The sequence below is a fragment of the Lepidothrix coronata genome, unplaced genomic scaffold, assembly GCF_001604755.1.
Source record: "Lepidothrix coronata isolate B3197 unplaced genomic scaffold, Lepidothrix_coronata-1.0 Scaffold42, whole genome shotgun sequence".
NCBI lineage: Eukaryota > Metazoa > Chordata > Aves > Passeriformes > Pipridae > Lepidothrix > Lepidothrix coronata.
The window spans coordinates 5,312,034-5,336,617 of record NW_016690222.1 but is presented as its reverse complement, the minus strand read 5'-3'; the positions used below and the strand labels follow the sequence as shown (position 1 = coordinate 5,336,617).

The 24,584-nt window shown below is 33.9% G+C and overlaps 1 protein-coding gene across 7 annotated transcripts in view; it reads right to left on the bottom strand.

Annotated features, from left to right (window-relative positions):
- STXBP5 (syntaxin binding protein 5) overlaps positions 1–24,584 on the bottom strand; it is a 102,744-nt gene that overhangs the window by 16,690 nt on the left and 61,470 nt on the right. For 2 of the 7 annotated variants that reach the window (XM_017813748.1, XM_017813750.1), the window contains exons 12-19: positions 24,253–24,400; positions 23,795–23,862; positions 22,743–22,783; positions 20,458–20,678; positions 18,841–19,019; positions 17,476–17,601; positions 16,840–16,991; positions 9,358–9,423 (exon numbers count right to left, since the gene is read on the bottom strand). In XM_017813748.1, coding sequence (XP_017669237.1) covers positions 9,358–9,423; positions 16,840–16,991; positions 17,476–17,601; positions 18,841–19,019; positions 20,458–20,678; positions 22,743–22,783; positions 23,795–23,862; positions 24,253–24,400 — 1,001 coding nt within the window. Of the gene's footprint in view, positions 1–5,785; positions 5,834–5,928; positions 5,989–9,357; positions 9,424–16,839; positions 16,992–17,475; positions 17,602–18,840; positions 19,020–20,457; positions 20,679–22,742; positions 22,784–23,794; positions 23,863–24,252; positions 24,401–24,584 lie in introns of all 7 variants that reach the window. The other 5 variants (XM_017813749.1, XM_017813751.1, XM_017813745.1 and 2 more) reach the window with 4 other exon arrangements.

Below are 24,584 nucleotides of genomic sequence, written 5' to 3'. Positions count from 1 at the left end.
TCAATAGAAGTCATTCCATTTTCTGCATACCCTGAAGAAAAGCATGTGATTTAAAGTTACTTCTACTCCTTCAAAAAGTGTAATTCTTCACTGTATCACCAATTATGCTCATCAATATTGCAAATGCTAGTTATCTGAATAGTTGAACAGTTTTATTCCTGTTATACATTATAAAAATTTGAAAATAGGACTCCAGAAATAATCTTCTAATTTCCTGCATGTGTCAATATTAAAAGTATGTTCAAATTAAATTGAAATTACTTACTCTCAGATGGAAATGCTAGTCACTTATTTTAGTGCAGGCTGAAATTGAAAAGGGCAGTCTGACTGCATGTTTTCTACCCTCATCCTTGCATTAACACTGTCACATACCTAGCTTAATGCTGAGGCCAAAACTCATCTGGAGTTTCTGCCAAGGGTTGTATCTGAGCAAGATTATCTCATGTTTCAGATCAGAGTTCAGACATACAAACAGAAAACCATGGTACAAAACAGCACTAGTGATCAGGAGCCCATCTTTTTGCTGTCAGCTTGAACTTAAATCAGCTTGCAAAGAGATCATTCTCATCTGGAATAGTGAATTACAAGATGGGCATTCCTTATAAGACTTGTTTTCTGTGTTAGACATTTAAATCATAAGAGCTGAGATACTGAACAAACCCTAGAGTTTGTACATGGAAAATAATTGGAGTTATTTTTGGATTTTAACAGCTTTTACCATGTGTGAATACCAGCAATGATTAATTAACTTAGTCATTGAAGACCAGAGTAGTCACTTTTGGCTTTTCAAACAGAAACATTTGGCACAATTTTAATAATTTGGAGAAAACTGACAAAAATAAGAAGATACTAGGTAATAGATAATGTAGCAGGTAATAAAAGTACAGGCAAGTGTGTTGGATTCTGAGTACTGATCCACAGTTTTAGCTTTTTGTTTCTTAGTGAAAGGCCAGCTGTGTGAATTAGGTTTACAAGATAAATTTGTCAGACAATTTTCAGCATACACTGAACTATGCCTCATAAATAGGATGAGAGGATACGTGAACTGTGAGAAAGGATATCATTGCTGGAAATTGTGAATAACTGTGCTATGCAAAAAATACCCCAAAACATTTCAAACCATATATTAATGTGCCAAACCTCCCAATAATTCAAATGTAAATAAGAAATAAGAACCTATTTCAATAGCAATGGTGCCATCTTGTGTTTAAAGAAAAAACTGCCTAAATGTGCAGTAAGAAAATAGGACTATTTCACCAGATAAGCCACTTTTAACTATCATTACTCAGTATAAAAAAATCTGCTTTGTATTCATACCTAGCTTATTGTTTACAATACTTTTGGTAGATTCAGTTTTGCTACACCTCAGATGAAAACTAGCAATATGCTAGACACCTTCTACAAAGTAAAATATAAAAATCAGAAAAATGGAATATATAGGATGGAAATCTACAGAGAAAGCATTCATTTCCAGGCTTTTCACTCCAGCTGTACAACAGGACAAAGGTGATGTTGACTGCTCCTGCTGCACCTGGCTGACCTCAAGAAGTAGCTGCCATATCAGAGTTCCACACCTCTCTTGTGGGTGGTGGTTGCTGCAGCATTTACAGCCAAGACTACCCTTCTGCCGCTGGTGTGAGACAAAGACAGATCAGGGAGCTGTTTTGCTCCTCCTGGCATACTACTGCTCAGGGCATCAGTGACTATTTTGCCTGAGTTTAGACCTACATTTAATATTCCTCTAAATTAGAAAACCTTGAGTAATACACAGGCCCACCCATATTCTTTCTGTTATTATATATGATTAGGCATCATATTAGAGAACTGTCCAAAACCAAGGGTTCTTGACATTTCTCATACATCAGGTTTGGGAGGGCAGGTGTTAAAATATGAAAGGTTGCCTTAGCATAGCATGTTACATGTCAGTATGGCAGGTGCAACCTTCAATTCAATGAAGAAAACCTGAAGGCTGAGACATGACTGAACTATCAATAGGAAGCTATGGCTTAAAAGTAATATACATTTTATTTGCAGTGGATTATCCTGAGCTTATACTTTACAACGTATAGCAGTTTGAAAGCTACAGCAATTTCTCCTCGGTTTCTTTAAGAAAATAGTCTAAACCTTTTAAAATAAAATTCTAAAGATTATAAAGGAGACAAGTGTCTTGGAGTTTTGACAACTAAGAGAACAGTTTATAAAGCCTATTTCATATAACATTACATGAGAAATAACTAAGCAGCTTAGAATTTGTTACACGTACCCAAGTTCCCAAGTTATTCTATATTTGACAACTACACAGAAGTGAAATACTTATATTACCAATTACCAAATGTTGAAATCTCTAAATTTCCTATAAGAATAATAAAACCATTTTATAAGAGAGTGTAAGAAAACATGTACTTGGGTACATCCAAAGTTAGATCAAAGTATTAAAAACACATTGGAAGAAACAGTCATAGTCTGACAATAGGGCAAGTGAGACCTTATTATGAGCATCTTAAAATTTGATTCAATGAAAATTATTTTGGTAATGTTTGAAAAACTTAGGTGTACGCTTAGAATGTAACAAATGTGCAAAACTTTATGTCAGTAGTAGCAGCAGGGATTACAGAAGTCTGGAATTAAATCTACCCTGCTCTGCTCTGTCTACTATAATGTTTGCAGTTGTTTTTAAATTTACTAACTGCAGAAAATAAACAAGACCAATTTTCCTGAGAAGCCTTTGACATGTAGGCTACTAGAGCAGTTATAGGTCTTAAAATCTACCACATTTTGCAATAACCTTTACGAAAGCTTTTCCCAGAAATGGCCATTACAATACATCTTAACTTTCAACATGATTTTTAGCTATAATATTTAATCACCTGTATCTCTTCATGCCAATAATTAACTAACCAAAGTACAAGTAAAACAGCTTAAGATTTTGCTTCCAGTGAATTTGGAGTCCAATATCCTTCTATAAAAATGACACAGCCTTAGAAATTAGGTACTTCCTACCATTCTTCTTTCTGTAAATTCATCTACAATTAGTACGCTTCTACAAACACTTTACAGCATACTATTTATACTTTCAAATATTTGACATTCCTAAGAGAATGGGTTGCTTTCAATAATGGCCACAGTACTTTCTAGAATTTCTAGAAATAGTTAAATCAACTATCTCAGCATTTCCAAGATAACTATAACTTATTCAAAGTTCATCTCTGCAAATAAAAGGCAAACACAACACAGAAGCAACATATTCACAATAGGTCTTAACTTGAATTGCTATCCATTCCTTAGCACAGAGCATTCACAATTGAGTTTAAAAAAACTCAACAAATAAAACAGACCAACTGATCAGAATGTTGGTACAGGAAGCATTTGCATATTGTTTTACTTAGGATATTGTTTCATTTTATGTGGGTGTTGATCCTCTAACAAATCGGAGACTCCTTGTTTAGTACTAACACTAATTATAGAAATCTGTAGAAATTAGGATGTCTCATATTTCTAACTATGTTACATTACCACTTTACAGTCCTATCACTGAAATGAAATTACTTCACACTTTGCTAGCAGCATTCCCTTGCTCCCTGTTCCAATGTGACAAACACAGGAGTGATATTAACAGCAACTGAAGTTATCAATGTAAATGATTCTTATTCTATTTTGCAACACATTTATCAGGTTGTATTTCACATATTGACAAAGAACAGAAGGAACTTGAACTGATTGCACTAATTGCCAGTGCAGAGAGCTATGACCATGCTATATACATCAAATTCTTCCGTGAGAACACAGTTGATGGTAAGCAACTTGTTTCATACAACACGGTAATGTTAATGACAGTGACACATTTTACAAAACTCACTGTCCATTCACATTTGGTTGGTGATTCAGTTTAAAACAATGAAATGCAAAAACATGTAACTATTAACACAGAAGAGGTGTTTTATTTGTGTGAAAGAGCTTAGAATGTAAGTTCAGAAAAAACTTGAGTAAACATGCCAGATAAGCTATAGTAAACATGGCAGTGAAACATCCACATTCAGTACACAGTACCAAACCACTCAAAACGAAGAGAATGCAAAAGAAATAATTATCTTTAAAGTTCAAATAAACTCTGCAAGTTACAGAAATCATACTATAACTTAGAGCATGAAGAATGCATTACTTGTAAATAAATGCTTTTCTTTCTTTAGCTGTGAAAAACATTCACAATGTTTTCAGTTGAAAGGCTTCAAGCTGAAACAGATGTAAATAGCTCTATAGAATTGTCATTAGCATATTTTATTAATGCTCTAACATAACTCTTTGAAAAGAAGTGAAAAAAGAGGTCACAGACAAACTTTCCATGTGTTTTGCATGAGACGGTGTCTTATGCTCAGAAGAGACAAAAGGGAAACATTACGTCAACAGACATTGATATAACATGCACAAGTGTTGTTTTTCTCATTAGAAGACTTGAATATTAGGTTCTAGTTACCCTAAATTTCCTTTAGAGAAGCATATTAAGGGTCATGTAAAAGATAATAAATTTTTTTTAATTACAAAGTCACATAATATATTATTGACAGCCATTTGCTTTCTGGAATTATATTCAGGCTTCTGCTGCCTCAGAACTCATCTTTCCTACCATTTCTGGTATCGCTCCAAGAAGGGCTCAATATGGTACTGTACAAAGGGCATATTCCTGCTCTTCCTCATTCTGTACCTCGGATTCCAAGGACCACTTCATCATACTCATATTTGTCTCACTGAATTTTGAATGATTCTTTATCTTAATTACTGAATTGCAATGAAGGGGATTAATGATTTAGGACAGAAGTTAAATTGCCAAACAGAATAATCCAAAGGAGACTGTAGGAAAATAAATCTCTTCCTCCCTAGTCTTACCCTATGCTTTACTATCTAAAGTCATTTCAACCTAAACTGACTGAAGAGATAAAATGAAATTATCCTACAATGATATACTAATTTGCTAAATGAAAACAAAACGAACCATTAACAAAGTGATTTTGCAAGGAAAGTAACCATATCCCAGTTCAGGCAGAAGAGTCCCTTTCCCAAAATTAAATCATACAGCTCTCACCTTCATTTATTTAACGACCCAGCTGTCAGAAGCAGAGTTATTTCCATGCCAATCATAAAAGCGTTCAATCTACCTGCAAACAACATATCCCAAGGCAATTTTGTTGCCAAATTGTTAAGACACAAGTCTAGAGCTGGTAGGGAGGGTATTGTGTCGCTGTTGGATGCAGAAAAGTAAATGGAGGTCTGGAACAGTTATGGGGTATACTTATATAAATGAACAAGTCCTCTTCCAGATGAATAACAGAAACCACAAAACTACATCTTTCTTGACCATAGCCATATAGAAATCTGACCATATGGCTATGAATACAACATATAAAAAAGAAATTGTATCAGCCACATGTTCTCAAAGATTCTTGCAAAAGCAGTGGAATAATGTTGTGACTTGCATAGACTGAACTCTTACTATGTATTAGAATTTCACCCATCCGGAAAAATAGAGAAGTGCAACTGTAAAATCAGAGAATTTCAACCACCAATACCATTGATTCTTTTAAAAATTATCGTGCCCAGTGTATTTAGTACAGAAGCAGCCCACAGAAATTACCACTTAGCATAAAGAATGAAAAATAAAAAAAATAAATAACTTAATGCACTGAAATTTGACTGTTATTTTGCCTTTTTTTTTTTTTTTTTTTGCTGCTGGGTTAGTTTTGCATAGAGTAAGGCGCTGGATTAGAAAGAGCAGAATTTTTCTAGTTCCTACCTATGTCATTGGTTACCATCTTGGAAAACTTTCTGCTTTTGGTCTTCACTGTAAATAATATTTTAATAAAAAAGATCAATCTAAGTATATCAAAAGGTGAACTGAAGAAAAAAAAAAGACTAGAGAAAAGAAAAATACTGTACCCTTTTCTATAAAATTATTCATTTTTTGTTCATCATCAGAATTGTTTGGTGAACCAGAACCTACAAGTGGAGACAGAATGAAATGGATATACATTTGTCATGAATGAAGTGGATTTACGACACAAAATCAATGTATGAATACAAGCTTTGAGTTTAATGAAGATAAAAAGAGGTATTAAAATATCAAATACTGATACTGGTATTCTCTGTAGCTGCACTAGATATATACAGTACAAATTATTTTGGTATGATAAGAATTCTGCCATATCAGGATTAACCACAGAAATTATAATGCAAGGTACAATGCTGCACATTGCAGCAAGTTTATTGATAGAAGTATTTCCCTCATTGATTAAATGTTTATATTGAATAACTAAATAGATGTACTAATCATTCCTCCAGACACAATGATTAACCTAAATTATGATTCACAAAACACTGATGTAACAATAAACTCAAGTTCTATACAGCTGTTTCTTTGTCTTTTTTCAATGCAGTAAAGTCGCTGTTGGACCACAGTTCTTCAACTATTCTGCAGACAGCTCTGAGCCAATGCTACCATCTGGGATTTTTCTGTATCCCTAACCCTGAAATACTGGTGGTGGCTACAGATCACAGCTTCAGGCTTACTGTTGTCATGAAATGAAAATATTGTCAGGAAAGTAAAACATTGTTTAACTAAAACCATCCAAATTTAATTGGATTTTATTCTGCTGAAGTGTAAAATAAGAACAAAAAACAAGCATTTTGGCACTCCTGAAGACAAAATCTTGTCAGATTACAACGCTATATAATGTTTTACAGGTCAGATAAACACCCCTAGAGTCTAGGCCTATTACTGCTTGACATTTATAGAAAAACTGGGAGACGTTTTCACAGTATTTCTACAATTCTGTGTTACTGAAACTGTAGGATGTTGTCCTAACTTGCATAGGCAGGTAGTCCCTTTCACAGTCCTCTCAACTATATAGCTACCCACTGGAGAAAGTCTAATGGAAGTTAGCTTCCACTTCTCTTTACCTGGACATTGAAAGGTGGAAGATTTAGATCATTTGAGCAAATTTAGACTTCGGTCCAAACAGAGACTAGTCTCTTTCATAGATCCCATTGTAACAATCAAAGCCAATAAGGGACTCAATTGCCAATGCCATCCTCCAGTCTTAAAACTAGGAACATGCAAACATTTTGTGCTTCTGTATTGTCCTCTTAACTAGAGAGCCTCTAGATTGGAAAAAATTTACTTAAATCTTGCCTCCATCCTGCTTCACAAGCTCACCAACCCTTTGCAGCAAATATCTCAAAAATGTCCTCTCTTACCTCTGAAAATTAGATGGAATTTTAAAGCCTGTCTTGTGCTCTTGTCCAGAAAAGATATAAAACTTAAACCAAACCTAAGGAATTGCAGTTCTTCTCCCTTCACAAACTTCAAATTATTTCCATGTTAGGAGGTGCCTCCAAGTTTTTTTCAAAGGAAAAATTGAGAAGCCTACCATGACCTTAATCTCATTCACTGAGAGCTGGGAGTAGAGGACAGAATCAAGGGAAGCAAGGCACAGTCCAGCCTCACTACTTCAAGATTATATTTTACATGAGAATGCAACAGTTCTATTCGTCCTCCATCTTTTGTCCATTTGCTGGTTTTGGTACTTTAGACTTATTTATCCACAGTATTGTGCATGTACACATCATAAATTATATATCTTTTCACAGAATACTCAGCTCTCCAAACTTCCAGGTTTTATTCTAAAATGAACTAAGTTCAAAACAGTGTTCTCAGAAAGTCAACCCAAACTGGAGACTCATTTTTACTTCTAGAGGATTGGAAATTTCCCTCTGATTTTGTGTCCTTTCAGGACATTTGAATTCACCTATTCTAAGCTGTCTCCTTATTTGATCCTCTTAAAGAAACATTCAAATTTAATTAATTTTTAACCTACTACAGCTCACAGAACTCAGACAGGAGGGAGGGGGTAAACAGAGGAAGGGAAGCAAATTGTTAAATTTAGGAGTTTCCTTGATTTTCATCTTTGGACTTGCCTTCATTGTTAGTAGAAATGGTGAATCAAGGTTTACTCTACTTGAATTCCAACTTATGAAAGAAACTCTCTAATTCATACTGCACGGGGTGTTACGTTTAAGCAGTATGAGTTGGAAGCAGTTGGGGCTGATATTTGGGTGATGCTGGAGCAAGGGGAAAAGAGGATACACATTAGGGTTTACAACTCATTAGCTGTTCATTGCACACATTTTATAGTAGTCTACCAGAAACCACACTTAGCCTGGACTTTTTAAGTCAAAAAGTCAAATTCAAACACCTTAGTGAGATTGATAACTATCCTCAACCTTGACAGACAAAGGGATTTACTGCAGCTGCAGCACTGCATAGCAAACTGTTCACAGACATCAGTCTTCATATTCAAAAATGAAATAGGAAAGATGCACTTTATTCTAAACACCACAAAAAAATGTTTTCACTATAAATGATGCTGAAATTAACAACTTTAGCATGCCAGTCCTCAGCCTTACAGATGTTTGTCATGAAATCACATCTTCAGTTAAGACTTTTAATTAAAGTTCCCATCCAGTTTTTGCTTTAATTATAAATAAATTCAATTTACTTTTAGAAAGAGCTAGCAAAAATGACATTGATTGATCTAGAGGTGAGTTTTGCACAAATTAAAATTAACATCAAAACACAGCAGTTGTCAAATCAGAAATTAAAATTTGTTAAACTTTCTACTAGAGCTACAAACATAATATTTTGTTTTATTATGCTTTCAACTTGGCTTTGAAAGATACAGGCTACAATAGAAAAGGAATCTATCTTTAGATTCCTATCTTGATTAGCATTTTGCACTACATTGCACATACTACTTTACATACTTGATTTAAACCTGAAGTTTAGTCCTTTACTCTAACTTTGAGTAGTTTTGAATGAAACAAAATGACATCTTTAAAAGTTCTCAGAGTAAGAAGTGAAGATAAGCGACAATTTTTAGCTACTACAAAAAAAATACACCTCTAATACTACATACACTATTAAGAATTAACATGGCTATAGCCTCAACTAGCCAATATGAAATAAAATGTTAAATCTTTAAAATATAATTTAAAATGTTCACATACAGCAGTTGCAATTGAAAAAAAATCAAACAACTCCTTGTTTAGGATGCTGGTTTCTGAAGACCTCTGATTCCAAAGAAAAATAGTAATTTGCCACTTAAAGATGCCACTCATCTTTATGACATATTCCTATTGCATCTCTTATATCAGCCTTGTTTTAAAAACGCAGTTGTGCAACACAGCAAAATTTATGACAGCTCAAAGAGCTTGTGAGAGGGCAACAGGTTTTATATAATTACTTAACTAGTAAATGTTGACAATGCATAGGAACATAAGAAGCTGAAGATCACAGAAAGTTATGATTACCTGATGTCGGCGACTTGCACCGGTCTTCTGGCACCACTGTACCTTCATTAATATCACAAAGACCTGCTGAAACACAAAGCCAGAGTATTATAAACACAGTTGCTATTTTATTCTTACTTCCACTGCAGTTAGGAACTTCATTTCTTATTAGATACAAACAAGCTAGTTGTGACAGAATTTCTGTTACGTATTCTTTTTGACACTACCCAGAGTGACCGTAGAGTCACTAACAAAATACACTCTCACTAAATTTCCCTGAAAACCACCATATATTCAGCAAGACAGACTTATCAGAATAGTTAATTATTTACACACTATAGATATATATTAAGTACAAGCAAAATTTGTTTTGAAAAAATCAGTTATATTAAAAATTTAAACGCAAAAGAAAAGTCAAAGAAGATCTTGAAGATTACAAACACATATGTGAAACTACAGTGCCTTTTTTCAAACTACTTTCCCGGTGATACTGTGATATGCTTTATATTTGTCAATTTGCATTGCCAAGTTCATTTTCCAGAAAAACTCCTTATTGATGTCACTTACAGAATTCAGATCTTAGGGTGTTTACAAAGGCGTTCTTCCTAGAATGGAGGAATTTCAATAGAATTTTTACATCATCAAATTTGATCAATTGGAATAATTGCAGTATGTTAACATGTAAAAACTAATTCCTTTCATTCCAGTGAAGGAAATAAAGTCTAGTAATCCACAATCAGATGCCAAAGATGTAAGTTGCCTCATAAGCCTCCAAGTATTATTCCATAGCACAAATTAGAAGTACACAAGGAATTTTTCTATTTTTCTTTTTGACACGAAATTGCTGTCCAGGCTGTCCACAATTAAGAAAAGTGAATTTTATTGATATTTTAAGGTTAGTAATGCGTCTTCAGGTTTATATCATGAAGTTTTCCTACAGAAATTTCATGATGTGATACTAAGGCAAGAAAGCATGGAATACTGAACAGTAATAGTTAAGAAATATTTGTTGAATTTAAAGGTTTTTGCATGCACACAAATGTTCCCAGTAGTCAAAAAGTTTGAGAAGTGTAATGGTAAGGGCTAAGACAATAAAGGCATCACATGGAAAGCCTGTCTATACAGCTGTACACTACACATTCACAAGTGCATCTGTGAAGAAATAGAAAACATAAGAACAGCTCTATTCTATCAAAGTTTTAAAATTTCCAAACACTAAATGAGAATTTAATAGTTTTAAGGGAAAAAGGTTCTCCTGAAATACCATATCAATCTGGAACACACTGAAAGGATGTTGCATTAACATTTTCATTTATCCTAAATAGTCTTTTTTAATATTACTAAGAGCATGTACAGCTTAAACCTCAAAACTCAATCACTAGAATTGTTGTCAAATGACCTTAAGGCTTCGTTAACCCTACACTTGAGAGTCCTGGAACCAATTTCAATTTTAAAAAGTCAAGCGAAATTCCAGGTGAAAGCTATGTCTTTCCACTACACAGGAGAAAGAAAAAAGCAATTTATTTTGTTATTTATCTGTCAGTAAATTGATGAATACTATGGGGTAATCATGGTACATATTCTCTAAATATGATGTGACCTCTGAAAGCACCAAAGTTTTAAATGGGCATGGGAGTCTAAATGTCTTGAACTAGACAGGATTTTATAAAAAGATTTTTCAAAAATCCTGATGTTGCTCTCACAACAAGCAATACAAGTTTTTAGATAGTAACAGTGCTGGGAGGATAAACCTGTACTGTGCTCTTAGAAGTAGTTGCTCCTTCAGGAGCCAAACCAAACAAATCCAAACACACAGTTTAGGAACTCAATTTTCTCTTTTCTGTAAATATCAATTCTTTACCTTCAAAGGAAGAGTTTAACTACTTGCACTGTTTCTCTTATGAAAACTCATGAATTGACAGGAATAGTTTTAGCCAAGAATGAAGTTATACACATGCATACTTGATTTCTTTGTAAGAAGTCTTGAGGCTATAATTTGATTAATATACATCTTAATGAACAGTAAGTGTAAGCGTGCATTATGGTAATCATTATGCCATGTAAACCTTGGAAATCTAATCATAGCCATCTAGAAAAGGAACAGGAAGAGATGAAAAGTAATTTTACCTATGACTATATTAGTAATTAAACTAAGCAGAGAATAACAAGAATGATCTGAGTTAAGCTGTGAACTAGGAGGGTCTGTCTATGACCAACAAGAAGAAACTGGCATGACAGTCTCTATTGCTGTTCATCTTAAAACCCCAGGTACCCTGATGGAAGGTCTGGCAGCAACACAGCTCTTCTGGAAAAGTTCTCTGGTTTCGGGCTTACAGTACACATGCAAATTGCTATAAATTACCAAAGCAAATTGATCCAAGAGTTTCCATTTTAGAACTGCAAAGACTGTAACTTCCTATGACATCAAGGTATATACAAGTGACCTTCTAATAAGCTTTTAGTTTATTTATCTCTCTGAACTCCAGAAGCAAGAAATTTGAAAACCCTCCAAATTGGAAAAAAAAATAAAATCAAATGTCAAAGACATAAACATTACCATGCTGCATTAAAAACCTCCCTGTCAGTTTTTTGCATAGGCTTTAGACAGACATACCTGAAGAACCTACAACTGGACTGGAAATCGGTCTAATTAAAAATTACAACTAAAACTAGATTGATATGAAGATGTAAAAGTTAGAACTAAAAACAATTAAGCTGAAAAACAGAGTCAAAAAGCTCCCCAAACCCAATAATCAAACTTTCTGATACAGTTCTCGCCTTGGCTGATGTCAGTTACAGCTGATGTTGGTCTTGTGACATTTAAGTTAAAATTCAAACAGGCCATGAAAGGGGATGACCAAACAGCATGACCAAGCAACCCCAGAAGAGTTCTAGGCATGTATTTTCTTCCAGTTTGCCTCAATTCCAGTTCTGAATATCTCGTAGTTTACATTCAAAAGAAGGTTTTTTGATGTATAATAAAAATTATGAAAAGTCACATGCATGCAAGAAATGCTTCAATTTTGTCAGAAACCTAAAATGTCTCTGGTAGAACTAAGAAATGCTAACTTATAGAGTTGTTTTATACTGGACTAATCAAAAAGTCACATAAAATCTTGCAATCCCCCACAACAGTTATTTGCAAAAGAGTTAAAATTGGTGTCCTATATGAACTTAAGTAACTAAGAAGGAAAAATAACAGCTGTCTAAGTTTTAGTGTTTCATCATGAAGTTATGACTTGTCTCATCATTTGGTATCAGTATTGACTTGATGGCTCCTGTCATATTTAGCAAACAGTACAAGCAAAGGTCTTGGTGTAAGCCCCCGCTGTGTATAGAATATACAGAATTTTCATCACACTGTAAAGCTTTGGCACATGCCCAAAGCTGATTTCCACCCCTCCCTTACTATTACAGTCTGAAGGCAAAAGTTGATTTTGTTTTTAAGCTTGACAAGCACCTGATGACACTGTCTAGCAGGCCTTAACAAAACACATATACTGCATGCTTCACAAACTATAAATTTCCACCCAAAACATGTGAGTAGTATACCTGGTATGAATCACTGATAAATTCCAAAACACGATCCCAACTGGGAGCTTGTATCTGTAGAGCTAGCCTGAAATGACAGTTTACAGTCTAGCTAGTGTAGAGAGCCTTGTCTCTAATTAGATGCTGCTTTAAGACGGGAATCTGAATTTCTTTTCTGAGTAGAAAAAATAAGATGACAGAAACATACATCATATTCTTGCAACATAAGCGAAGGGAAAAATCTTGCATTTCCATTCATATTTTAGAAGATACGTAACTCTTACTATATGAATTTCTTTAAAAAACACCTTTGTAAATTTTCAATTGGTTGATGAAGGACATGCCATTTACTAAATTGTAAATATGTTAGCAGATATTGATGATCTACTGAATTGACATTCTATGCTGAAACATACAGAATATTGGGGTTCTTAATGAGAGAGGACCAATCCTTCCTCCATTTTCTGGAAGTGGTTGAGTAATAGAGAATAATGTTTTCCTACTCCCCTCCCTGCCCTCATATGGAAACAATTTTTCAGTTCAGCCAATTTTGTGATACTATGTACAATATATTCTGCTCTGTTGCATGCTGTCTGAATGTGAATTTAATATAACTAATTAAGAACTTGTCTGAATGCATATATATAGGCTAGTATGATTTTTTTTTCTTAAATACAGTTAAATACAGGAATTTTCAAAAACTACTACGTGACATTACTTACCTAAGTACTTTTTCTCAGAGAATTTAGATATTAAGTACTAATACTCCCTGAAGATTCTTAGAGTTGTAAAAGTGTGAAAATGTCTTATTCACAGAAAAATTAATTTTGAAATATTAAAATATAAATGTTTTCAAGATAAAAAATACAATGAAGGCATATCTTTCAAAATAAAACCAAGGAAGCATAAGTTCCTTGCATTTTTGAAAATGCAGATACTAATGTCCAAGAAAGGGAGAATGCAAAATTCAAAAGTGTTCCGACTAACTCATACAGTTCCAATCCCATAAATATATCAAAGGGTAGTGCTTAAATATTAAGACTTATTATTTGTGGAAAATTACACAATAGTAATACTTTCTTATTTAAATTATTGAAGTCTGGGCAACACATACATTGAAAGAACTACAAATAATGAGAAATTTTAAATGAAGGAGAAATTATTTTCAGGTTTTAAAATGAATGTAGCTCCAGCTAACCAAGATATTGTCAAGATGGTAAACAGAAAAACTACATGATTAAGAAATTAACTCTTTTGTACAAAACTTTTTTAATCTATTCCTAAATAAAACAGTCCAACAGAATTCAGCTTTACAATATTTAGTTTCAAAAACTAGTTTTGGGATTTCTACTCATCTTTCACTCTTCTTCAAAACAACAATCAATCAGTGTCAGATTCTGTTTTTCAGTTCTGTATCATCTTAAGGTGAAGGCATTTCTTTTATGCCTAGTTCCCTTTCTGCCTTGGCAGCAGAGGACTGAAGACTATAGAGAAAGCAAGTTTTTGCTATTAAGACTGCTCTCTGAGATGTATTTCTTTTTTCTTGTTCAGGGAAAAAATAGCAGAACTATGAATTGGATGACAGTATCAAGTGTTTGGGTTTTTATTTGTTTTTCTTTTGTTTTTTTGTTTGTTTTTTAAACTCCAGTTCAGTCTTCCTGTAGCTTAGTTTTATTCTACTCCATTAAAAAATGGGGTGAGATTACCTACCTCTGCCAAGGGCTGGAAAAAACTGACATCCTATGGAAAGGAACAGTGTTATGCTTTAAAAAAAATAAGCTTTACATTCTCCAATTTCTTAGATGTTGTAACTGATGTTGTAAGTCAGAGAATCTCTCAGGTAAATCATAGTTCTGATGGGCTACCTCCCTTACATAGACACCTGAACTTCAAAACTGCTTGGAAGGTTCTGTACAGTATTGTGCAACACACAAACACCTCCACTCTTAATCCTTATAAAAAACATCTTTGTAGAAGTAAATTTTCTTTTGTAGTAGAAAAATCACTGTTTATCACAATGTTTATTATTATCACTACTACTAATAGTCTAACTAGAGTTATGAAACTTTTTCTGCCAGAAAGGGAACCAAGCAAGGGAAGCTTATAGTAAAAGAACACTAAATTCCTAAGATCTTAGGTCTGAAAACATCAGTAACTTTAAAGGTAGAATCTCCTTTTGATTTTGATATTTATTTCTTTAAAAATACAAAATACAGAGACTATTATGGTTGCCTTTTTCTTCAAGTTTCTTTTAAAGATATCATGAACAAGAAATACAATAGATGCGTGATGGATTAAAATCAGTTTCCAAAAGGAAAACAATTACTTAAAATGGACTAAGAAAAATACTTATGTTGAGGGAACAAATAAAAAAAATCAAATTCAGATGTTCAAAAATATTTGAATGCCATGAGATGACTTACTTATATAAGAGGTGCGAAGCTTTTTCACAGACTCTGAATATAAGTTAGAAAGGCCGCACATGCAAGAAGCCACAGTCAGCATACCTTTATGAAGCAATGAGAAAAGGAAAGACGGAGACACTAACAGTACATTTGAGACAGAAAAGCCAGCCAAATAACTTGTATAACCAGGTTTTTAAAATGCTTTTGCCATGCAAATTGTTAGTATTAAAAGTTAAGATGAAAAAAATATGACTTCATGTAACAGCTTCATGAACAAAAAGGACTTTAATTGTGAATGTCTTAGAGACAGTTGAAACAGTTATGTGGATCCAACACATTAAAATAACGAATGCTAAGAAAACAAAGGCAAATTACGTTTAGCACTCCAAAAGGCAGTTTATAATCTAAGTGCGTGAAGCAGAATTTAAGCCCTTTACTCCCAAGACAACTTAACACAGTTAACTAGTAATTTCTTTTTCTCAAAATAATTTGTTTTTTCATTTCGTAGAAGAAAATATTTTTTCTGACAGGATACAAACTGCATATATTCTGTTCTATATTAATGACTTTTAGATAAGTTTCCTGAACTGAAATAAGCTGACTAGTGTTAACTGGATCTTTTTCAAACCAACATTTGCTGAAATACATCCTAGACATTTCCAGCTGAATATCATATAATCTGAAGAATTTAACAGGACTTTATTCTGGATCTCTCAAAGAAATCAACACTAGTGCATGAAGAAGGGTTTTTTGAACAGTTGATTTCCCATCAAAAAAAGAATCATTTGGGGCAGCAATGACACTGTTTATTGTTCTGTCTTCAGCTGTTTTCCTAAAATAAATTAGGAGTATCCATGACATATCAGGGAAAAGAAAATTTAAAAATACTAAATTTTCCTTTAGGTTTCAAAAAACGTGGCATTTTGACTGAAAAGCCACTTTCCTGCTCAGCTGAAAAAGAACACTCTTCAGCATATTTTTAAATCAAAGTACTTTTTTTTTCTCAAAGATTTATTTATTTTGTGAGTTTATATGTGGAAGTTCATTTGGCTTCCTCTCAAGCATAACATAACAGCATAAACAACAAAACATGCTTTAGCTTATCAGGGACATTCCTATTCAAAGTTTAAAACAGGAAGTCAAAGCTCCCAGCAAACGCACTGGTTATTGGCAAACATTACTGGGTTTATACAAGCATATGAAACGGGTACTAGCTTTATCAGAAATATCAGGTACTTCCTCATGCTGTGTTATTAAGTTAAATTCCTATAAACTGCATAAATCCACTGTACATACTTATATCTACTTACACATAGCACAGTATTTTCCAGTTTATGTTTTCTTAAAACAAACATTACATTGAAAAAATAAGTAATGATATCAAGCATCACTAGATTCCACTCAGCAACAATTTTTAAGGAAACATGATTTAACAAACCTGAAATAGTGCTATTAGGAACAGATCAAGGAGAAAGAATGTAACTGCAGTATAGAAAAGTATATTTGTAAGACTAGATGACCAGCTGTGCCTTTCTTCTGAGCTTAAAACATGTTTTGGGTTGCTCACCTCCAGACGGTTGCCGAGTTTTTCGGGGAGATCGTGGTTCCCTGCGATAAGGATCATTGGAGCCATACAGTTCAATAGTGCCTAGATTCAAGAGCACTGTCTTCTGGAGGTAATCAACCATGGCAATACCATTACAGTTTCCAAAAACTACTCTGGAAAAAGACAAGTGGAAGGAAAGACAGTGCTAATTAAATGTTGGTAAATTTTCACATAAAGATTTTTTACTGTTCAGCATTTGAAGACTTCCTACTTTTTAAGAATTATCCTAGATCGAATATATCTATAAATTACTATTTTAGAGTGCAGTATTGCTTAAGTGTTCTCTTGTAAAAACATGGCACTGAGTAGAACAGATCATTGTCATTGTACTTGCCTACCTATCTGACAGAGCCTTAAATGACATTTATTCTCGGCTGTACAGCGGCAGCTGAGAAAGAGTGATGACGATTTGTTTCTGCTGCTAGCATAATCAGGATCTGCCATGACCCAATAGGAATTATCTCCTAAGCACAAGAGGCTGATTACCTCTCTGTCTTGTCGTGCAGCTCATGTGAACACACATAGAGACTTAGTTTTAATGCATAATTTTAAACCCCTTTGACAGGATAATGAAAAAACTGCGTAGAATATACTTACAGGCCATATGCTGAGTTGACTGCTAAGCTGGTTATCTGTTGAGGAGGTTCTCCACTCACCCACACTAGCTGGATAACTAGCTCAGTTTGGTAGCCTGGAGACTGCTTGAGAGGAGAATTTTTAACTCTGCAAAATAAACAAAACATGGTGTCTTTTTATTCCCCTCCATAGTCTCCATTTTTAACTTAGGGGCTCAGAGTTCATTAATTTCTACACCACACTGTAGAATTTTTTACAAATTGTAAAAAATATGATCAAAATCACATAAAAGCAATCAGAAGAAAAATCCACATTGAAATTGTTAATTCATGTTTTTAGGGGCCCCTTTGATTCACTACCTAATTGAAAACTAATAGAACAGTGATCACAAATACTTCATTTTTCCCATTTTCACAGTAAGGCATAACATTTTCTTTAGAAATACACTACTGCAACTTGGTACAATCAATACAATTGAAAATCCTCACTCAGACAAAGTAACCACATCAGAATTAGTTATTTTCTAAATAGACACACTGAAAGAATTAAAATCCAAGCTGGGACCTTAAAACTTCAGAAAACAAAAAGTACATACTTATATCTGTAAGATATATACATTCTGCTAGAAAAAGTGATGGCCAAGAGGTCTCATAATGCACTCTTGTAGAAGAGTAGAAAAAGATTTCCTTCTTTTAATTTTCATTTCTCAAATGAGTAAAAGCTCACACAAAGAAGCTTATAGAAAAATTCCCAATTTAAAAAGTGGTCAAAGACCTATATTGCAAGCACTATGAGGCATCATGCAAAGTGAAGATCCTTGACAATGGGACGTTTATTAAATTCTGTTTTCAAAATATCAAGTAGTTCTCTTAGAGAGTTTTCAAAAAAGATGTATATTTATAAGCCTAAAGAGTTACCACTCAGCTAGCTATTTGTAAGAATTTTCACCACTTTTGATTTGGCTCTAAACCCTAAGGCTCTGGAAAACCAACAGATGAAATGTATTCAGCCACAGAACATCAAGTTTCCTATTCATTTCAATGGACAATGAGACACAGTGATTAAATTGCTGCTATTAAAAAATGTTTGTTCTAAAGAGTGATCACATATAACTATACTAACATCTGTGCCAAATTTTCCTAAATCATAACATAAGGATTTTCAAATTTTTAGCAAATCAGCTTATGAAGTTTAAAGAAATTGGGATAGCAATATTCATTTCTTAAAACAGAGCTCAACTTTCATATATTTGGAAAATGTTGCTCTATAAAATAAAACATTGTCACCAGCAATTACATATCTGTAATAATATCAAAGTACATATATTCTAATGACATATTTTCATAAAGTCTCACACTCCATGACAGTGTAACAGAATATACTTACTTTAAACACGGGACATTATCACGAAGGCCATCAGATGAACTGCTACTAGTAGATGGGTGAGACTGGGGAACAATGGATTGAGGATTGGAACTTGCGCCTGGAGTTGATGAAGGTGGCACCTGCTCACCATCTGGAGTTTCAATATCATTTATTTCATATAGCAGACGTACTTCCAGCATCTGTGAATTAAAATTAAAAAAAAAAAATCAGTAAAGTCTGCCTTTCAAAAAAACTGGATACAAAATAAATGAAGTGCAACAGAAGATTGTAGTGATAAGTGACATCCAGGTCTTTTTCATCTTTTAAAAGACAACACTAGGTTAATAAACAGTGCAACCTAAATACCTATGTAGTCTTTAGAAATAGAGTCTTAGTAACTACTACAGACTGAATATCTGAAGATTACTGAAACTTGAAAGTCTGATATATTTCCCAGTTTTTAAAAGTTTGCATCTTAATATTGAAAGAAATTAAATACTGGATAGAAAACCCATTTAATTATCATTCTGCTGACATACATTCTCAGTTACGAAGATGACTCGGTTTATGTAATTCTGGAATAGTAAAACCGAGAGCTAAAGGCACATAGACAGCTACCCTTTATACTGATGCAACACTGTACACATGGGACTTTGTTCAATATTGGATGTGCTCAACTAGCTCATACATTTTAAAGAACTGCAAGTTCATCATGACTTCAGATTTTCTTCTGCTGGATCAGTAACAATATTAGTATTAATTGCAGTGCAGTGAAAAGAAACTTTTCCACTGTTTTATTCTCATTGTCTGCAAAGTAGAACTTAATTCATGGACTGAAACAAAGAATATATAGTATTTTTAAAACTTTCCTAGTACTGAAGAATAATTTGCTAGGGACAGATTCAGGAAAATTGTTTAGAAAAAATTATTTCCTCAGAAGGGAATGTACTTGTACACAAGTAAACACCCCATGAAGAGTGAAGAAAAAAACCCCTCAGGTCTTTAAACTAAGACTTATTCAAAGGGAGCAGAATAGGAAGGGGACGGGGTTTATGTTGTGTGTGTGTGTGTGTGTTGCGGGTAGGAGGTGGAAGGAAAAACCAACTACATTACAATTAACATTTTACTTATAACATACAATATTTTATAATTAAATATGAGCTTCTAGCCCATACATTCAAATACATAAACTTGTGTGTTTGATTTAACAAAGGACTTCTCAAACTCTTGTAATAGAATCATTGTATCTTACATAGAATAAAATAGCAACACACCAAAGTCCTTAACAGATTCTGGGGAATGTTTGGCTCACTTGTACTCTTCTAGCTCTGCACACTGCAGTTTTGACAGGACAGATGATAATTATTAGAAATCAAGGAAAAAGGAATCTACTCCCTAAAAGCTTTGAAATTCTTCACATCTCATTCACTGAAAACCACTATCTTGGTGTGCGATATTTAATTACAAAATTCAACAAAAGTAATAATTTTTCCTCCAAAAAACCACATCTCTTCATTTTGAGACAACTGTTTTTGTCCATTTCACTAATAAAATAAAAGATAACAAAGCAGTAAATTGCTAGAACAGTTTTCTTATAGGTAAATCCTAAAAAATTCAAAAATGGTCATAACTAATTACCGGAATGACTTCTGTTGTCACTTCCTGCTTGCTGAACCTGTAAATAATGACATGTGCAGAAACTCCAGCTATGCACAGCATTCTACTTTCTGGACACCACGAGATGATCTGAATAGCATATGGATCTTCATCTACTATATCTGTGTTTGGCCTGTCATCTTTATTCCGTGATTTTTCAAACACTTTGGCTGTTTTTAACTTATAGAGTACTTGCAGCGTTACTAGGAACAAAGTAAAAGAGAAAAATTAGTTTTGATCAGAACAGATTTTTTTTCTTCTCAATTTTTAATTTATTAACTTGTCTTCATAGTGAAAGAAATTATGTTCAGCAAAAGAGGGCAGAGTAGAAGCAATGAATATCTGTGTTGCCTCTGTCCATGCAGTGCACCACTTGATCAATATAGTATCAGTTAGTATAAAAGAAATACCCCAACACTTATCCTGAGAGATATATACTGAGCTACAGTTATAAACTAAGCCTTCACAGCTTCTCAAGGCTTTACTGTACCTCAGGATCTCGTTATAACAACATCATCTTGTTACATATGCCATATCTACAACTTAGTCGTGTCTATGGTAAAGGAAGTAAAGCTCCTTTTCTTTCTTTCCACAGTATTTCAAATCCATGGCCTCTCACCTGTGCTCTCATACGTAACACCCCAAATTCCTCCAATTTACATATTATTTTGTCTGATCATTCAAAAGTGCTGCCCTCTGATCAGTCCACTTTTTGTTGATAACAGGTTTCCTAGAACTCTTCTAGTGATGCCTTTCCACAGTTTTAAATAGTGAGTTACTCCATGTTGGTTTTACAGACATACCCACTTCCTTAAAGCAGTGATTATTTTTTTCTATGCAACACACACTGCAATTCATGAGATGTCCAATTTTTTTCCCCAGAAACTAAGTACTAAGTGTACATCATTCATACTATAGTCAAGTAAATTGTCTTTGATATAGCTACCTCTTGAATAGTATCCTTCTCAACTGCAATTTTAATTCTGTATTAAGTTTTCTTTCAAATACCTTCATGCTGTTTTCAAACTTCACAGGCATATCCTTTAGTCAATGGCCCAAATCACTGCTATAAATACTAATCATAACATTAGGAAAACTTAAATTATAGCATCCTTTCTCCTCTTCCATATTTCAGTGGTTTTACTTGAATCACATTTCCCTAGTTCACCTGTAAGACTGTCCTATTAGAGAGATTTAAAATCAATAGAGGATACTTGCAATTTCTCGCTTAACAGGTTTATTTATCTGTTTTAGAAAGAAACTAAGTGTCTTTAAGAGAATCTCCTTTGACAAATCTATGCTGAATAGATCTTTTAAGCACACAGAATCACTTGGTTCTGGCTAACCTCCTTCTCCTCTCTCTCCCAGGTTCTACTCCCACCCCAAACTCAAATTAAAGATCTATTACACTCCAAATAGTCCTCCTCCCAGTTTTTTAACATACACATTGCATCTGTTCCCTCCCACAACCACACACGCCTTAGCATTTTGGAATCTCATCAGTTTTCCACAGGTTTTCAAAGACAACTAATGATGATTCCAAGATTGCTTTAAACAACTTTTAAGTACCAAGAGTAAGGTTAGTCAGAACTAGATTAACTAAAACATCTAACTCTATGCAGTCATTTCTACTTTGAATTCTTACTGCATTTCTCACTGTGAGCTGTGTAGGCCATCAGATGCAATTGACCCTTTGACTGAAGATGAGAAATGTAAAATAGTATCAGACTCTTCAGGCCTGTTCAGTGTTCCAAAGAAAAGTTTCTTTATTTTACTCTTCTCCTGCCTTTCTTCACAAATGCATAAATCATTTTAGTAGCACAAATTTCTACTGGTTCCAATTCTCATTTTTAGATACTGTAATTTATGGAGAGCTGATGTCTTGAACACATGCCTCTCTCCTGTCCAAAAAGACAGAAATAACTTACTGAAAATCAATTGTATTAAAAAGGAATGCATTTCCCTGTCATGCATCTTCATGCTCAAAAGTAAAGTTTAAGGCGCTTCTAAAAAATTTTAGAATTCTTCTATATTAACTGGCCCTTAGACTACCAATGCATTTACTCTGAGGTAGTAAGAAACAGTGAAGCACCAAAGAAATAATGTCAACTATACTTAATTTTAAATAAAAATTTTCTGTGAAGTTACTGACTCTACAGAAGGCAAGAAATAATGACAATGACTAGTTTGCAATTACATTCCAATAAAGAAATCAGTTTAGAAAACTCCTACTGCACAGGAAAAAAATCTCTACTGAAAACACTTACTTGCTGAGGCATCCCAAAACTTGATTGACCCATCAGCATGCCTATGAAATATTAAAAAATTAATAAGACAGTAAAATGGTTAGTTGGAGTGCTAGACCTCTTTGTTACTGATTGGAAAGTATACTGTTAACATTCTATTTTTATTAGTACTCTTAGTGACACTTTATTTTCACAATTTATTGGAAGCTGACATTTTACCAACATGTGCTCCAATGACTTTGGATGGAAGGGATTAGAAAAACATCTGGAGGCTACCTCCCTGATGACTCCACTGTACTAATACTAATTTACCATTTTAAATACTGAGGTATACCTTACCATGTGCAGCTTATTAAAATATGCCCTATATTAGGAGCAACACTTGTAAAGAAGACACCTAAAGATACAGTATCCCACTGTAAATGAGTCACCTAATTTGTTTATTTAGCCTTGAAATGAAGAATCAGATGACTATATTTTTTCAAGACTGTCTCTCAAACTCTCTCCAAGGTGTAGTATAAAGTCACAGTAATCCTCATTCGGGCTAATGGGTTGTTCTAAAAAAACTTCATTAGTGCTCTTAATTTCAGTGACACACTGCACAGTAATAAATTAAATGTTGTTTATTAAATTGTTCCTTACAGTACTATTAGAAGGATCAGGCTCAAAAGTATTTGATTGTCCTTTCTGAAATAAAAAATTGGCTTCCCTTTAAGAACTGAACTCAAAATTACTTAATGGACTTCCTGTGCTTTAAAACAGTACTCAATATTTTCCAAGAATTAAAGAATATACGATAAGTTTGATCCAGGATACTTAGATAAGAAACACACAAAATCACAATACCGCATCATAATAATAATCTCTGAAAACACTCACTACCTTCCCTTCCACATTCTGCCTTACTTTCTCAGTAATGCCTCAAGGACATTATGCCAAGGACTTGTTTGGTGAACTAATTTCATAATCATTCAAACCACTCATAAAAAACAATGTTCTAAAAGATGAATAAAATAGTCTCAATTTTACTTATTCAGCTAAGAAAATTATTAGTACAGTATGGGATCACTTACCCTGTAATAATTATCTCTGGATAGCTCTGAGTGATCAAACCCCAGTTGCCTCCACTGATAGGCCATTCCTGGAAGATTAACAAAAACACTGAGGAAGAAAATATCATACAATGCAAAGTTAAGCCATTGAAATTACTGCAGATACTGCAGAATCCAGTATTTCACATGACTTCAAAAGAATTAGACATATCCACTGCAGGGGGTGAGGGGAAACAAACAAACAAACAAACAAACAAACAAAATCAACAAGGGTTATAAACACTACCCCTGTTCCAGGAATTCCTTTAGCTTCCAGTGATATGGCAATTGATGGGAGCACATCAGGAAAACATGATTATAAGGCTTGACACGTGACAGGATGAGTCAGATGGAGCTCTGGTCTTAGTATGGCCAATCGTTATTTAGACCTGCTGATTTTCAGTATTTTAAACCACACATGTATGTAGTAGATGTTGTACCTTCTTACTGTAACCTTGACGTTTCTGACGAGCACCAACTGAATAGAGTGCAGGTATGAGGTCCACAGGACAATCAGCAAAATATTCACAACAGGTAACTGGAGATTCATGTATAGTCAAAGGATAGGGATTCTCAAAGATAGGATACCTTCAAGGGAAGAAAGGGGAAGACTGTTAATCTAGGAAAAACCTTTTTTTAAAATGCAGAACACAAGTGAAGTACTGAAGACTAGGCTGGCATTCTTTTTGTACAGAGAAAAATAAATGCATATCAAATTAGATTATGGAGAAATATGCAACTTTACTGCTCATCTAATACACTATAAAGATAG